The 15709-nt window shown below is 49.9% G+C and overlaps 1 protein-coding gene across 1 annotated transcript in view; it reads right to left on the bottom strand.

Moving 5' to 3' along the window:
• The window catches only part of NEURL1B (neuralized E3 ubiquitin protein ligase 1B), a 50742-nt gene that overhangs the window by 5427 nt on the left and 29606 nt on the right, over positions 1-15709 (bottom strand). Inside the window, exon 3 of the mRNA XM_034960968.3 lies at positions 1960-2679. Within this exon, the coding sequence (XP_034816859.1) occupies positions 1960-2679 (720 nt within the window). The remainder of the gene's footprint in view (positions 1-1959; positions 2680-15709) is intronic.

The raw sequence follows: 15709 nt of genomic DNA, 5'->3' as shown, positions 1-15709 counted from the left end.
TTTGCACCTTAGCTTTCCCGTCTAACGAGAGGAGCAGAGGTATCTCCCAGGGTTCTGCTGAGGAGTGAAGAGTGCATCCAAGTGTGGTGCCTCTGTTCTTTGTCTACCAGGCCTCTATTCTCTTCTCTTTCAGAAACAGCCCTGGGATGTTCTTTTGGGATACTAATGTGCCCTCCCTCATAGGATAAGGGCCAGGCCAACAGGAACTTCCACTCTCTGGTCTCAATAGTGGTGGTTCAGGAAAGGGCACATAACCCCCGTAAGGCCCGAGACCCAATTCTGCAACTTTTACTGGAACTACTAGGAAAGAAGGAACTCATTCCATTCATTGGGAGGGAAGCCTGGAGCTGGAAGAGCCAACCCGTGGCAAAGGCCTGCCTGAGAGTGATGCCAACACAGAGGCAAGCAGAGCTTTGAGTTGGAAAGAGAGGTAGGATCCTGCTGATATCCTTCCAGTACCTAGATCCAGCTATTCCTGAACTCACCCAATATACTCCCAGACATTTCCTTTTTTGCTTAGGGCACTTTGAGTGGGGTTTTGCCCCTTGCGAGAAGATCCCTGACTACTAGTGCCCAACGTGGATGAGTTTTCTTCCCCAAGCTTGCTGTTGGTTCAGACAATAACAGCTTGTTTCTTAGGATGAAGAGATGCCCCTTCCCTTGCCCTACGTGAGGATGAATGGACAGATAATGGGCACTTCGTCTCGGGCTGAAATGATGACTATGTCTGATGGTTCCTCAAAAACACAAAACAACACAACTTCCCCCTCCCCAAAAAACACTCTGACCAAATAACCACACTGCCACCCGGCTCCTCCTCTGCCCTCATGAAGACAGCAACAGCTGCTGTTGTGACTGTTACCACTGATTAAACCAGTGTCAGGCCCCGCTCAAGGCATTATATGCACATGATTTCATCCTCATGACAACCCCATGAAGCAGGTATCACTCTCTTTCTACAGAAGGAAACAGGCTCAGGAGAATCTGTGATTTGTCCAGCATCTTCAAAGCTGACCAGCGATGTGACCCTGGGATAGTCATTTAATCTCTCTGTGCTCACTGTCTTATCTGTAGGTGGGGATAATGATACTGATTTCAATAGGGTCAAAGGGAGGATAAAATTCAATGAGGGAGCATATGAGCTGTTGACTGCTTCTTATTGCTTGGACTCTACTTTTTGAGCCATGAAGTTGGAGCCAGGCTCTCTGGGAAGCCTTCTCTGAACATCTCCTTCACTCCACCAAGCTGGGAGAGGAGCCCCCGGCTGTAGCAAATGTCACACCGTGCAACTCTCCTTTAGGGTGTCTGTGAGCTCCTAACCGGCATGGAGTGTGTCCTGTCCTCTGCTGGCCCTATCCTGGTGCCCAGGGCCCGGCCCACAGCTGGTGGCTGCTCCTGCCTATTTGTGGCATTAATGAAGGCAAAAATTATCTCAAAATAGGATGGTTCAGGCCTCCATTGCACTTTCTGTGGACGATACTATTCTTATTTCCTCTTTCATGCGCAGTCGAATTTATTTTTTCCCTACACTTACTGTGCATTACATGTTAAAAACACCCTAATGTAACAAATCGTAACAACGGAACTAAAAATCGCACCGAGGGGATTTACCGAGGGGATATAGCCTGCCAAGCTCGGAGATCAGCCGGTTACCTATCTAGGTCGGTGGTTTACAAAATGTGATCCAGAGAGCCGCAACGTCAGCATCTCCGGGCACTTGTCGGAAATGCACGTTCTCGGGGCGCACCGTGGACCCACTGAATCCGGAACTCTGGGGTGGAGTCCGGCAATTTTGGACGGGGTGGATCGTGCCGGGCGCTTAAAGTTGGGAACCGCGGGCTGGCCTCGGGCGGTGCAGCGCCTAGCGAGCGGGGCGGGGCCGGGGAAGAGCGCAGCAGGGTGAGACGGCACGGGACGGGGGAGGGGCGGGGCCTCGCGCACGCGGGGCCGGGGACTCACCGAGGAGACGCAGCTGGCCCGCGACGCCGCCGCGCACGGCGAAGAAGGCCCAGAGCGCCTGCGTGGTGTCGACGCACAGCAGGCGGCCGCGCGGACGCCCGTTGACGCCCAGGAGCACGTCGCCGCCGGGCCGCAGCGTGAAGCTGAGCGCGTCGCCGCCGCTCGGCACGGGCCCGGCGCGCGCCACCACCCAGTACTCTTTGCGGTCGAGCAGCGCGTCTGGGTCGGCGGGCAGCTCGTTGGGCCGTAGCACGCCCGGGTCGCACGACGTGATGCCGAAGGCCAGCGCGCCGGGCGCCGCCAGCCCCGGACGGCCCACCTCCACGAAGAGGCTCTCGCCGGGCCGCAGCGGGCGCTCGGAGAAGACCAGCGTGCGGCCGCCGTCGGGCCGCGGCGCGCAGGCCACTTTGCGGTCGGCCGACAGGCTCACGTCGGGCCCGCGTGTTGCGTGGAAGCGCAGGTCGGCCTCTAGTAGCGCCGGCGACGACGCGGGCCGCGGGCGCTCACGGGGCCCGCACGGAATGGCGGCGGCCGCGGCGTCGGCTGGCGGTGGGCCCGGGGCGCGGCCCAGCGCCAGGTGGCCCAGCTTGGCCACCACCTGGTTGTTCTCGAGCTCGTTGTTGTCGAAGTTGGCCGCGTCGTGGCTGCTGGGCGGCAGGCAGGCGCTGAAGCGGGCCTGGCTGAGGCGCGCGGGCGTCAGCGTGTCAGCGAAGGCGCTCTCTGTGCGGACAAAGGGAGGGACATGGAGGGGGAGAGGCCGCGCGTCAGGCTGGTCGCGAGCCCCTCCTCGCCCGCTGCCTCCTGCAGGCCTCCACGACCGACCCGGGCCTCGAGCAGCCCCCACTCCACCCCGGCTTCGAACTCTCCTTTTGTCCATCTGTGTTATTTAGTGAGTCACAGGAGCACAGAATTGCATTAAGCACCATCCTCGGTTTCCTTGACATGCTCTTACCTTTGGGACCGGCAGATAAGGCCCTTTTTTCCCTGCCTCCTCCTTTCTCTTCTTCCATCCCTCCTTTTCTCTCCACCCTTTCCCCTTCTCTCCCTCTTTCCGAGGTTTCCATACTTCGATCATTAAAAGGGCATCTAAAAATCGTTTGTTGTCCGTCTCCCCAACTAGAACATAAGCTCCAATAAAAAGAGCAAACCTGTACTCGTGGCCTTACGCAACAGGCACTTCTAAGCTTTCGCGCGCTACCTCATTTAATTTACACAACCACTCTGTGAGGCATGTACGGTTACTGCCTGCTATTGAGCTCACAGGGAAACTGAGGCACAGGGGTTGGGGAACATGACCAAGGGCACATGGCTACTAAGTGGCAAAGCCCCTACTTGAACCCATGAGTTGAACCCAGGCTGTCTGGCCCTAGAGTCTGGGCTCTTCAACACATGCTGCCTCTGAAAGAAGGGAGGACCTGGGTGTCTCCTCACTGCTGTGTCCACAGCACAGAGCACAGTGCCTGGCCCTGGATAGGTGTTTAAGCATTGACAGAAAAAAGTCTACGGGAGATTGAGTCAGTTGATAAAACTAAATGAAGGGAAAAGAAATTTTTTTTTTTTTGAGATAGAGTTTCGCTCTTGTCACCCAGGCTGGAGTGCAATGGCGTGATCTCGGCTCACTGCAACCTCTGCCTCCTGGGTTCAAGTGATTCTCCTGCCTCAGCCTCCCGAGTAGCTGGGATTACAGGTGCCTGCCACCACTCCCGGCTTAATTTTTGTATTTTTAGTAGAGACGGAGTTTTGCCATGTTGGCCAGGCTGGTCCTGAACTCCTGACCTCAAGTGATCTGCCCACCTTGGCCTCCCAAAGTGCTGGGATTATAGGCGTGAGTCAGCACGCCCGGCCGAAGGGAAAGTTCTTTAAAAGTTACAGTTATGAAAATATTTTAAAGTGCTTTTTAGTGATTTGAAAAAATGTTCTTCATATGACATAGGTAAAAAAGCAAAAATAGTGTTTATCATTTGGGTAATACAGGTATTCGTACTTTAGTAGATTACCTGTTTATTTTCTGCCTCCCTAGCTGGAATATGAATCTCTTGAGGGCAGGGTCTGTGTCAGTCTGGTCACCACCATGTTCTCAGGGCTTGGCAAATAGCCTTCACTATTAATAGTTTATTGGATGAATGAAGGAACGACTAAGGTCTAGAAGAGACTGCTATGCTAAATAACAACAACATCAGGAAAGAGTCATTAAAATATTGTGAAGGTGTTTTTTAAGTGATACAAACATTTTTGTTTACCATAATAGGAAAATAAGTGTTTTAGACTTTTTAAACAGACCACTTTGAGCCAAGATTTTGTTAAATGTTACCATTCTATAGTGTCTTGAAAAATATTTCCTCTTTAGTTTTCCAAATATGAAATGAAATCATAAGAATGCACATGCTTTTTCGAACTATGCCCCAGGCCCCGGTGGGTCCAAATGCACCCCCTCAGACACCTTTCACTTAAACTGGATTTATAGCACTTGGGAAACCAGTAAATCTGGCAGTAGGACCTGAATTCTGGCCTGGCCACAACGGGCTAAAGAAGCTTGCCCTTGTATTGAGGTGGTTTGATCTCTCTTGATGCGCCTGAGGTGGCCCTCTTCAAGGTCTCAGCAAAAGGGGTCAGCTACTTGTTTGGACTCTGGGCATCTGAGTGTGTATGCTTTGCCTTAGCGAGGGTGCTTCCCATAGCTCGAGGGAAGAAGTGGGGTTTCAGTTTGTTTCTTTAAAAAAGTACATATGTGTGCATTTGTCTACATCTGTCTGTATCATTTTATTTATGTGCATAGGAAATCAAGTGATGGAGAGACAAAATATTAATAGTAATTATCTCGGGGTGAGATCATGAAGGACTTTTCTTTAGATTTTTCTGTATTATCTAGTTTTCCTTCAATAAACTTGTATGCTACTGATATGGTTTGGATTTGTGTCCGCCCAAATCTCATGTCAAATTGTAATCCCTAGTGTTGGAGGTGATTGGATCATAGGAGTGGACTTCCCCCTTGCTCTTCTCACGATAGCGAGTTCTCACGAGATCTGGTTGTTGAGAAGTGTAGCACCTCCCCCACCTCACACTCTTCCTCCCTCTCTGGCCAAGTAAGCTGTGCCTACTTCCCCTTCACCTTCTGCCATGATTGTAAGTTTCCTAAGGCTTCCCCAGCCGTGCTTCCTGTACAGCCTGCGGAACCAAGAGCTAATTAAACCTCTTTCTTTTACAAATTATCCAGTCTCAGGTGGTTCTTTATAGCAGTGTAAGAACAGACTAATACAGCTACAAATTTTTATGGGAAAAAATATTTTTAAAAATTGAGTTTTCAATTAATATTTAATAATATGGGAAAATACCTATGATATAACATTAAATGAACAAAACATTCAAAACTGAACACATGGTTTGATTCTACTTTTGTGGAAAATGTGCACATAGGATTCATAGGAAAAATATACATTAAAATGTGAGTGGTTATCTCTGGGTAGAAATTTGCTTCTTATAGTTTTCTAGTTTTCTCTAATGAACATAAATTGATTTTTATAATCAGAAAAAAGGCATATAAATAAAGGTAGAATAAAACAAGCACTTTTTTTAAAAAGGCATTTTAGACAAGTACGTGTCTCTGGAAGTGTCAGTGCAATGCACTTTTCCCAGGCTCCCTGCCCCACTCACAGTCGCCCGCCCCTAAAGGCGCTGGCCTTACTTGCCCTGCTCCTTCCCCCCCGCCAACTCTCCTCCTCTTGTCCCCCAGCGGCTCCACACAGGAGCCCATCAGTGCAGCATCCTTATTAAGAGCATGGCCTATGGAGACAGGCGGGCTTAGGTTCAAGTCCTGGCTTTGGCTTTTCCTGGCTATGTGACCTTAGGTATGCCATTTCACCTCCCAGAGCCTCAGCTCCCTCAGCATAACATAGAGTGATAGAGTGATAGTGGTAAACACCCCCATGTTATGGAAATTACTGTCATGAAGAGTAATACAGAGCATGGCACTAAGTGCTCAAAACATTAATTATGATCATAAAAACGTATAGAGCACTCACTGTGGGCCCAGCGCTGCTGTGTGCTGGGTGAACAGAGGTGAACACACAGGCGTGGCTCCTGTGCTTATGGAATTCCCTTTCAAGTGGGAGATAAAGGCTCTACGAAGCCATCTTACAGAAAACTGGGCCAAGTGCCACCAAGAGCCTCTGTCCTATGTGGGGAAGTGTCAATGGGGGAACTCTGAGGCTCCAAGAGGTCACACAGCTGGGGAGTGACAGAGCTGGGATTCTCTGAGGGTGTATAAAGGGGGACTAAGACCAGAAAAGGCCTCCCTGACTGATCAACAGGCTGTGACCTGGAGATAAGGCATCGGTGGCCGGGCAGGTTCTCCAGGCACAGAGAACAGCACATGTGAAGGCACTGAGGTGCTGGAAGCTTGGCGTGTCTACAAGGCTGGGTTATAATGAATGTGACATTGTGCTGGGTACCTGGCACACGGCAGCCCCTCAGAAAAGGTTGCATGGCCTCACTTATTCTTTGTGGAAGGAGCTTTGTTCCTCTTGGGCATGGGCCCTGATTGAGACAGGCCCAAGACAGCACAGCGCCAGCCTAGGCCAGACACTTCAGAATCCATTGCTCAAAGGGGCATTTCTTCTAAGGAGAACCAGTCGGCTATAGGCAGAAATCCAGCAACATCAAGAGGCACCGAGGGAGCGTGTCGAGACTGCCCAGCTTCTACCGGTGGCTGAAACAAGTACACACATAACCACGTTCTCGAGCGCCTGCTAGACGCAGCTCCATACCCTGATGGTCCCCTTTGGTCCTCACCACTATCTTATGTGGCTCTGTAAAATGGGCACATTTCACAGTGGGAGAACACTGAGGCGCTGAGAGGTGGAGTGAGTTACTGAAGGTCACATAGCCTGGGGGTGACAGACAGGATTCCAGCCCAGGCTTTGACTCCAGAGCAAGGCCCCTGGCTAGCAATACTGCCTCCCAATGCTGCTGTTGTCGTTCAGCTCTGAGAGCAGCCCAGCACCGGGACTTGGCCTCCGGCCAAAGTTGGAGTTTCAGTCTCCACGGGCCTAATGTCCCCGCCTCCCTGCCATGAATAGCCACTGAGTACCAACACACTGCAGCAGTCCCCAGTCAGGTACGAGGAGGCTGGGACAGGCCCCTGACCTCCCACTCTCCCAAGCCACTTCCAGGGCCTAGCTCTTCCCTTTTTCCCCTCCCCTTTCTCTCTTAGGTCCAATATATCTGGGCTGGAAGTAAAGCAGAATGTATGTCTCAAATGAAACCATCTTGGTGTAGACACGAAAATGAAGGCAGGGACAACTGGGGACAGAGAAACACATCCATCAATCACCACTCTGTCTCTGTGGGACTGACTCGGGCCATGTACTAGAGGCAGAAATGACAGGACTCACTGACAGAATGGATCCAAGGCAAGGAAAAGAGGAATCGAGAATGACACCGGGTTACTGGCCAACCAAGGGGGTGGTGTCACTTACTGCCAATGGCCAACCAAGGGGGTGGTGTCACTTACTGCCAATGGCCAACCAAGGGGGTGGTGTCACTTACTGCCAATGGCCAACCAAGGGGGTGGTGCTACTTACTGCCAATGGGGCTGGCTGAGGAGCAGGAGGTGGGAGATTCAAGAGTTGTGTCCAAGCATGTTCAGTGTGGGATGCCCCTCAGATGTAGGAGGAGAGGCTGGACAGGTGGTGGGAGGCTGGGGTTCAACGGAGGTGTCAGGGCTGGGAAGATGGGTTTGGGAGTCAACAGCCTAGATGTGAAGCCCAATGATAGGCTCAGATAACTTGGAGAAAGAGGGCAGACAGACACAGGCTTGTTTTATGACAATCTGTTGAATGCTACAGTTGTTCTTAGATGCCTTCCTATATGCATATTGTATTACACAATTTAAGAAAGTAAAAAGGAAAGAGTGGGCCCAGGATAGAACCCTGGGGCTTTCAACATAGGGAGGACAGGCAGGGCGAGGGGTGGCTAGGAAAGCAGGAGGAACAGCGGGAGCTCGGGAAGGCCCAGGAGCCACAAGCAGCAACATTCACGCAGCCAGGAGAGGTCACCTGGGCTGAAAGCGAGGGGCCCGGTAGTGGGCCCAGGATGTAGGCTCAGGGTCTGACAGGCTGAAGGTCAGTGATGGGCAGGGACTCACGCCTCAGGGCACAGCTTAAGAGGGAAAAGGAGAGGGTGGCATAACCAGCACTTAAGAAAGACCTGCCCTGAGGGAGGGAGGGCAGAGACAGGACTGTGGCTGGTGAGGGGGCTGATGGAGGGTGTTTTAGAAAGACGGACGCCACCGGGGCTCTTCTGTGTGCTCATGGGGATGATTCCGTGGAGGCGGAGGAAATAGACAAATGACAGGAACCATGTCTATGAGCAGGCAGGAGGGGACAGGAGCAGAGCTCCTTATCCACGGCCACGGGGGGAAGGCCGAGGGGGTGGGCACCAAGGGAGAGGGCTTGGGGTTCTAGGAAAGAAGATGGCAAACATTGGCCTTGGTGTGCTGGGGCATGACCTGGGTCTGTGCGCCACTGACCTCGTGCTTTTCCAGATGCCCTTCTGCCAACCAGAGAAGGCTGGACTGCAGACACAGGCCTCGGTTGGACCCTGGCCAATTCTGGCTGTGACCTCAGTTTCCCCACTTGCAAAATGGGGACCCTCATCCCATCTTAGTGGCCTGTGGGGAAGATTAAAGAGGGCAGAACAGTGGGATCACGATGCACCCAGCTCCGTGCCTGCATAGAACAGGCCTTCAGAAGCCCTTGGTGGGACAGGCTGGCGGCCATGCAGCGGCGGTCTCGCTCCAGACTGAGAAAGGACAACCCTTCAGGACACCCTGCCATGCAAATGATTTACGCTGGGGTGAGGAGGTGGGTGCTGGCCTGGTCTGTTTGGAAAAAAGAACATTAACCGCAAAGCTAATGACTCCGCGTGGCTCCCATTGGGGCTCTGCCTGAAGCCAGCAGCACAGCAGCATTCCTCCCGGCCCAAGGCGTGCTTACAGGCCCCTCACCGAGACAGCCCCTGGGTCCACACCTCCCTCCCCCACCGTGGCCACTGATCAGCTGGGAGACCTTGGGCAAGTCCCTGCCTTTCTCTGGGCCTCAGTTTCCTCTCCTGCAGCCTGGAATGGTGCGCTCAGACCTCCGAACCCTGCATTTAACTCCGTAAGTTCAGGTCTTTATCACACACTTTGTTTATAACAATATTGAACAAACTCTGACTTTAGGACCACCAACAGTTATGCAACCTTGGCCAAGTTCTCTATCCACATGGAGTTTGCAAATGAGTTTCCTGCCTCACAGGATTCTTGTAAGGAACAGAAGACATGACCCACGTCAAGCTCTCAGCATTGTGCCTGGCACAGAGTAAGTGCCTAGTAACTATCTTTAACAAGGGATCTCAGTGCTTCCAAGCTGGGCAAATGACACCTTTCCAAGGCCCATGCAGGACTGTTGTTTCTGGCTGCCTGGCATCCACTCCCCTTCTCCTGGTAACAGCACCCAGCTTTTCTTTGGAGGGAACTGCCCCACCCCCACCTCCCATTGCCTCAGGAGTCGGGAGGGGGGCCTTAACCTGGCCAATCACTTCATCCTATGCCCCTGGCCATGGAGATGGGTTCAAGGATAGGCGTGTGACCCAGGCCAGATCCATGAGGCTACATCTAGAGACGACAGGCAGACTTCTAGGAAAGCAGCTCTTCTGTTGGATTTGTTAAGCTCGTGGGATGCAAGACTGGAAATGCTGGTGGCCTTTCCTCCACCCCAAAGGGACAGTCCAGCTGAGGATGAGGCCACCAAAGAAGATGGCAAAATGAGAAATGAAGACAGACAAGTATTCCAGGTGCAGTTCTTTGGGTCCCTGCATTGAGCCAGGCTTAAAGGCAACCATTCCCAGGAATTTTCAGCCACATGAGACACTAATGCTTCCTCTTTTTTTTTTTTTTTTCCTTAAGTGAGACTGAACTGAGTTTCTGTCCCTTGCAACCAAAGATTTCTGACAATATGGTCTGCTATGCCATGACCCCCGACTGGCATTGCTTTTTCAATCTGACCAGCTTCCCACGACTGGGCAAAGGAAGGACAGCAGGGCTGACACTGACCACCCTGGAGCTGCCTAGGAAGAAGGGCAGGGCTGCCTCAAAAAAGCACAGGGCCTGGCCTGAACTCGAGGACCTCCAGAAAGGGCTTCCATAGAAAAGAGACATAAGTTGAGTATCCCCGATCTGAAAATCTGAAATGTGAAATGCTACAAACTCTGAAGTTTTTGGGCACAAAACATGAAAAAACACTAATCTAGAATCATCAACAGTGATTTTCGGATATCAGATTAGTGATGCTGAAATGTTAACTATAATACAAATATTCCAAAATCCAAAAACGTCTAAAATCTGAAATGCTTCTGGTCATAAGCATTTCCGACAAGGGATATTCCACCTGTGATAAATGCTTCCTGGAGCCACAGGGAGAAGGGAGGGAAGGGAGCGCATGGCCTGGCAGAAGCTTCCTCTCCTGGCTCCAGGAACTGCTAAATTCAGCGAAAAGTAATTTTCCTGCACTCAGTCCCTTCTCTTTGGCCCTGAGGAGCATCTCGAGAAATCTAAGCCTCTCAGGATGGACCCACTCCAGGACCCGCAAGCCCCTCCTGATCTGTACCCCAGAGACCATTAAACAAGCATAGAGCAGCCCTGAGACAATGCACCCTACAGTACTGTCTGTGTGTGTGGCTTGGGGGATTGGTCGTAATCCAGGTGTCCATCAATGGGCAGGGGCCACGAGGGAGAAAGGAACCAGATAGGCATACAACAGTACAGATAGATCCTAAAGAAGGGTGAGTGGAAAAAGAAAAACAGAATAAGGTCCTTAGCACAATACCATCCACATAAGCATATAAAACAAATCTACCTATTTTTAAAAGATACATTTGGCCAGGCATGGTGGCTCATGCCTGTAATCCCAGCACTTTTGGAGGCCGAGGCGGGCGGATCACCTGAGGTCAGGAGTTCGAGACCAACCTGACCAACAGGTACCCAGGAGAAACCCCATCTTTACTAAAAATACAAAAATTAGCCGGGCGTGGTGGCAAGTGCCTGTCATCCCAGCTACTTGGGAGGCTGAGGCAGAAGAATAGCTTAAACCTGGGAGGCAGAGGTTGCAGTGAGCCAAGATTGCGCCACAGCTCTCCAGCCTGGGCAACAGAACGAGACTCCAAAAGATACATTCATGGGATTATGAATCAGAGTGGTGCCTATCTGGTCAGGAGAAGGCATGAAAAGGAGTGGGGATTGGGGATGAAGCGAAAAAGTCAAAGCAAGAGACAGGGTCTACATGGCCCAATGATTGTATCCCCTGGACGGAGGAGTCCGAAGAACTTGACACCCAAGGTTCCCAAGCAGGGAGGGAGGAAGGAAGGGGCAGTGTACACCTATGCAAAGGGGATCGTTAGCACAACCCTGGCAGCACCTGGGGGCCCTTAAGAAATCCTAACACCTGGGTGCCACCCCCAGAGGTTCTGATTTAATTGGTCTGGGTGCAGCCTGGGAAGTGGGATTGTCAAAGCTCCCCAGGTGAGCACAATGCGAACTAAATACTGCCGCAGCAGTCTTCCAGTCCAGGCTCTGCCACTGACCGTCCTGGTGGTTCTAGGCTAGTCACTTTCCTTCTCGGGACTCTGGATTCTTTACCTAGAAAGGGCACCCCACGGTCTGGCCCCATAGATGCAGCACTCGCTGCTGCAGCTGGACTCTGTGCAGGAGGATACTGGGCTGGGCTCAAAGTTCCACCAGGCAAAAGAAATATGTGAGGCCTATGAGCCCTTTTTTATTTCTGAGACTTTGGCTCGAGGGCAAATAAAACATACCCCAGCCCCACAAGATGGGGTGGATGCTTCTTAGACAAGGATTGCCAGATGAAATGCAGGATGCTCAGTTACATGTTTTTATTTAATTTAATTTTTTTTTTTTTGAGATGGAGTTTTGCTCTGGCACCCAGGCTGGAGTGCAATGGTGCCATCTCGGCTCACTGCAACCTCTGCCTCCTGGGTTCAAGCGATTCTTCTGCCTCAGCCTCCCAAGTAGCTGGGATTACAGGTGCCTGCCACCATGCCCAGCTATATTTTTGTGTTTTTAGTAGAGACAGGGTTTCACCATGTTGGCCAGGCTGGTCTCGAACTCCTGACCTCAGGTGATCCGCCTGCCTCAGCCTCCCAAAGTGTTGGGATTACAGATGTGAGCCACCGCGTGTAGCCACATTTGAATTTCTGATAAATACACTTTTTTTTTTTTTTTTTTTTTTTTTTTTTGCGTAAGTACGTCCCAAACATTGCATGGGATACGCTTGTACTAAAATTTTTTCCTAATTAGCCAGGCATGAGCCTGTGGTCCTGGCTACTCGGGAGGCTGAGGCAGGAGGATTCCTTAGGCCCAGGAGGTCGAGGCTGCAGTGAGCTGTGTTCATGCCACTGCACTCCAGCCTGAGCAACAAGAGTGAAACCCTGTGTCAAAAAAACTTTTTTTTCCTTGTTTATCTGAAATTCAAATGTAACTGGGTGTCCTATATTTTTATTTGCTTGATTTGACAACCCTACCCAGATGCCACTTTTGTTTGTTGGTTTTCAGGTTTTATCCAGTGGGACCTGATTGTGGTGAGGGAGGAATGAAGAGGTCTCAGGGGTTTTCAATTCTAGAATTTACAACTGAGCAGCTCTAAAGGAACCATGTCAGCCCCTTGTTCCTTGTGATGGAAAGGAGTTCAGAGTGCTCAGGATAGCACAGAAACTGGCTGTCTCTTTATGTATCCATTGGGTACCTTGGACACCATGTTCAGGAAGCCAAATTCTCCCAGGTATTGGGAGATTTTGGGTGGGATTTTTGATGTTCTCGTGGTGCCTCATCCTGTCCTGGAAACAGCAGGGTATTTGTCTCCTGTACTTAAACCATACAAAATCATGACTGCTTAGCTTATTTTTATTACAACATTTTTCCTGATTATAAATCACTGTTATTTTGGAAAAAAAAAAAAGTCACTCATAATCCCTTTACCCAGATGTATCCAATGACAACTTGCTTTTCCTCTGGGAAGAAAATAAACATTCATTGAGCCTCAATCACGTGTCAGAAACTTCCCCTCTATTATCTCATATAACCTTCAGAAAGGACAATAACCTTATTGCTCTTTCTGACTGTAAAAGCAATACAAGCTCTTTCCATATATGTATTTTTTAAAGGTGACTCAGAGATATAAGGAAGTAAAATTCACCCATTATCTCATCACCCATGGATGAAATTCCTTCTAATACCATTTTCTTCTTTTATATATGTTTGTGTTTCCTGCAGATCATATGAGGCAGATAAAAAAAAAAGGACAGAATAATTTTGTGATCATTGTCCTGTGGCACCTGTGCCAGGTAGTTTCCATCAATGAGCACAGCTCAGGGACTACTTGTAGATAAGGGAAGCTGAGGCTCATGTCTGCCATGTCACAGTGACGTTCCAGCAGACTCTACCTCTCCCTTCCTAGAATGTTGTAAGGAGTTCAATAAGGGTTTGCTGAATAAGGAAATAGAGTGGGGGAGGGGGGAGAGTTCACCTCACAGATTTATGCAGTCTCATTAAGTCATCAAAGGCTGCTTCCAATTTGTATTTTTAAAAACCCGAATCCACTTGAGCTGATTATGGAGTGGCTGTGATTTCTTGGCTGTTACTCAAAGACATGGGCTGCAAATGAGCAGGTGAGTGAGGTGGGATTGCTTCCCTGCTGGATAGGAAAAAAGAGCTCCAAAAAAGATGATGGGAAATCTAGGAGGTTTCAGAAACCTGCATCTCCTGGAGGTGAAATACCAAAGCCTTTCATGGAAAAGAGCATGAGGGGACATAGTTAAAATGCCCAAGTAGGCTCCAGCTTGGAGGGTGGGTAGCTCTTCACAATCTGGTCTAAGCCTGGAATTTGGACATGTGCTCCGGCTCACTTGCAAATAGGCAGAGCTTCTTATTTCTTAGCTGTTATTTCTTGAGTGCCTTCTCTATATCAGGAACTGTGCTGCATCCCTTTCAGACATCATCTCATGTAACCTTATCAACAATCCCATGAGGTGGGTGCTATCTTGTGCCCATTTTGCAGATGAAAAAAAATCTGAGGCACAGAAAGTTTCAGTTACCTGGCCAAGGCCACACAGCTGGCAAGTGGAGAGTCAGTTCTACAACAGAGTTCTATGTGATGCAACACCCTGCTCTTGACCATTCAGATGTTCCACTGTCTTCCTACTTCTGTGGGTTGGGGCATAGCTTGGATGCATGAATCTTTCCTCCTTGCCCAATGGTGGGGTAATGAAGGGGATGAGGTAGAGGATCAAGAATCCCAGGCCAGGGTTTTCCCACAAGATGCAGGGCTGAAAAGCCAGAAACAGCCCAAACATGCAGATATACAAACTCTGGTAATCCAGTTCATGGGCTACTACTTAGCATACTTAGCAATAAAAAGGAACAAACTACTGATACAGGAACAATGTGGATGAATCTGAAAAACACGATGCTGAGATAAAGAAGCCAGATACCAATGGACAAATACTGTGCGATTCCATTCACATGAAGTTCAAAAACAGGCAAAACTAACCTATGGTGAAAAATCAGAACAGTGGCTACCTCTGGAGAAGAGAAGGCTTGACTCAGAAGGATCACCTCTGGGGTTACGGACAGGTGCATCAGTCTGTCAACACCTGCAAACCTTTAGATCCATGCATTTCAACAATGCACATAAGCTACACTAAGCTACACCAAGAGCTGTGTCCAGATTCCCTGACAAACCTGCTCTCCCTTTACTCCCCTAGAGGTCGAGGCTGGGCTGGTTCCGGTGCAACCTGTAGGTTCAAGAGCTAAGGTCTCAAACAGAAAGTAGATGAGTGGTTGCCGGGGCTGGAGCGAGGGGAGAACAGGGAGTGGCTGCTTAATGGGTAGGGTTTCCCTTTGGGGTGATGACATGTTTTAGAACTGGATAGAGGTGATGGCTGACAACTATATGCCACTCAGCTGTACACTTTAAAATGGTTGCTGTTCTATTATGTGAATTTTACCTCAATTTTTTAAAAAAGGTCTTGAGATACAGGTAGCAAACTTCTACTCCCATGAATTCTCACCATCAGGATTTGGGCATTAGCCGCTGCCTCCTCCGTGAGAATCGGGCTCACACCTGTCAGCCTCCCCAGCACCTCCAGCCCCTTAATGTGGGCCAGGGTTCGCCACACCTAACTCCTCTCTGTACATGCCATGGAGGTACTCCATGGGTGTTTGTGATTAGAGCCTAAGTTTGACGCTGAATGAGTGAATGAACGACTAAATGAGCAAATGGAAGTGTGTGAATGAATGGGTGAAGGAGTGAGCAAATGAATACATGTGCGAATGAGTGAATGAGCAAATAAACTAGGAAGTGAAGGAATGAGTGAGTGAATGAATGAATGAATGAATGAGCAAATAAACTAGGAAGTGAAGGAATGAGTGAGTGAATGAACCTGGGCCAGAGCATGGGTTCAAACCATGTGGGTTCCAATCCTGGCTTTGCAGCACAAATAATTTAACCTCTCTATGCCTCAGTTTTCGCATCTGTAAAACCGGAGGGTAGGTTGTTGTGAGAAATAAATTAGTTAAAAGGCGTAAAGCGCTTAGTGCCACGCCTGGCAAAAGGAGCTCTCCATAAGTGACTGTGGCTACTAATGAAACATACACCCACGCGCAAAGGCACCGCTGCCAGGTCCCCAGGGGGCGCCGCGC

This window comes from Pan paniscus, chromosome 4 (assembly GCF_029289425.2).
Source record: "Pan paniscus chromosome 4, NHGRI_mPanPan1-v2.0_pri, whole genome shotgun sequence".
Classification (NCBI taxonomy): Eukaryota; Metazoa; Chordata; class Mammalia; order Primates; family Hominidae; genus Pan; species Pan paniscus.
The sequence above is the reverse complement of the archived record's forward strand: the minus strand, read 5'-3'. Positions and strand labels throughout refer to the sequence as shown.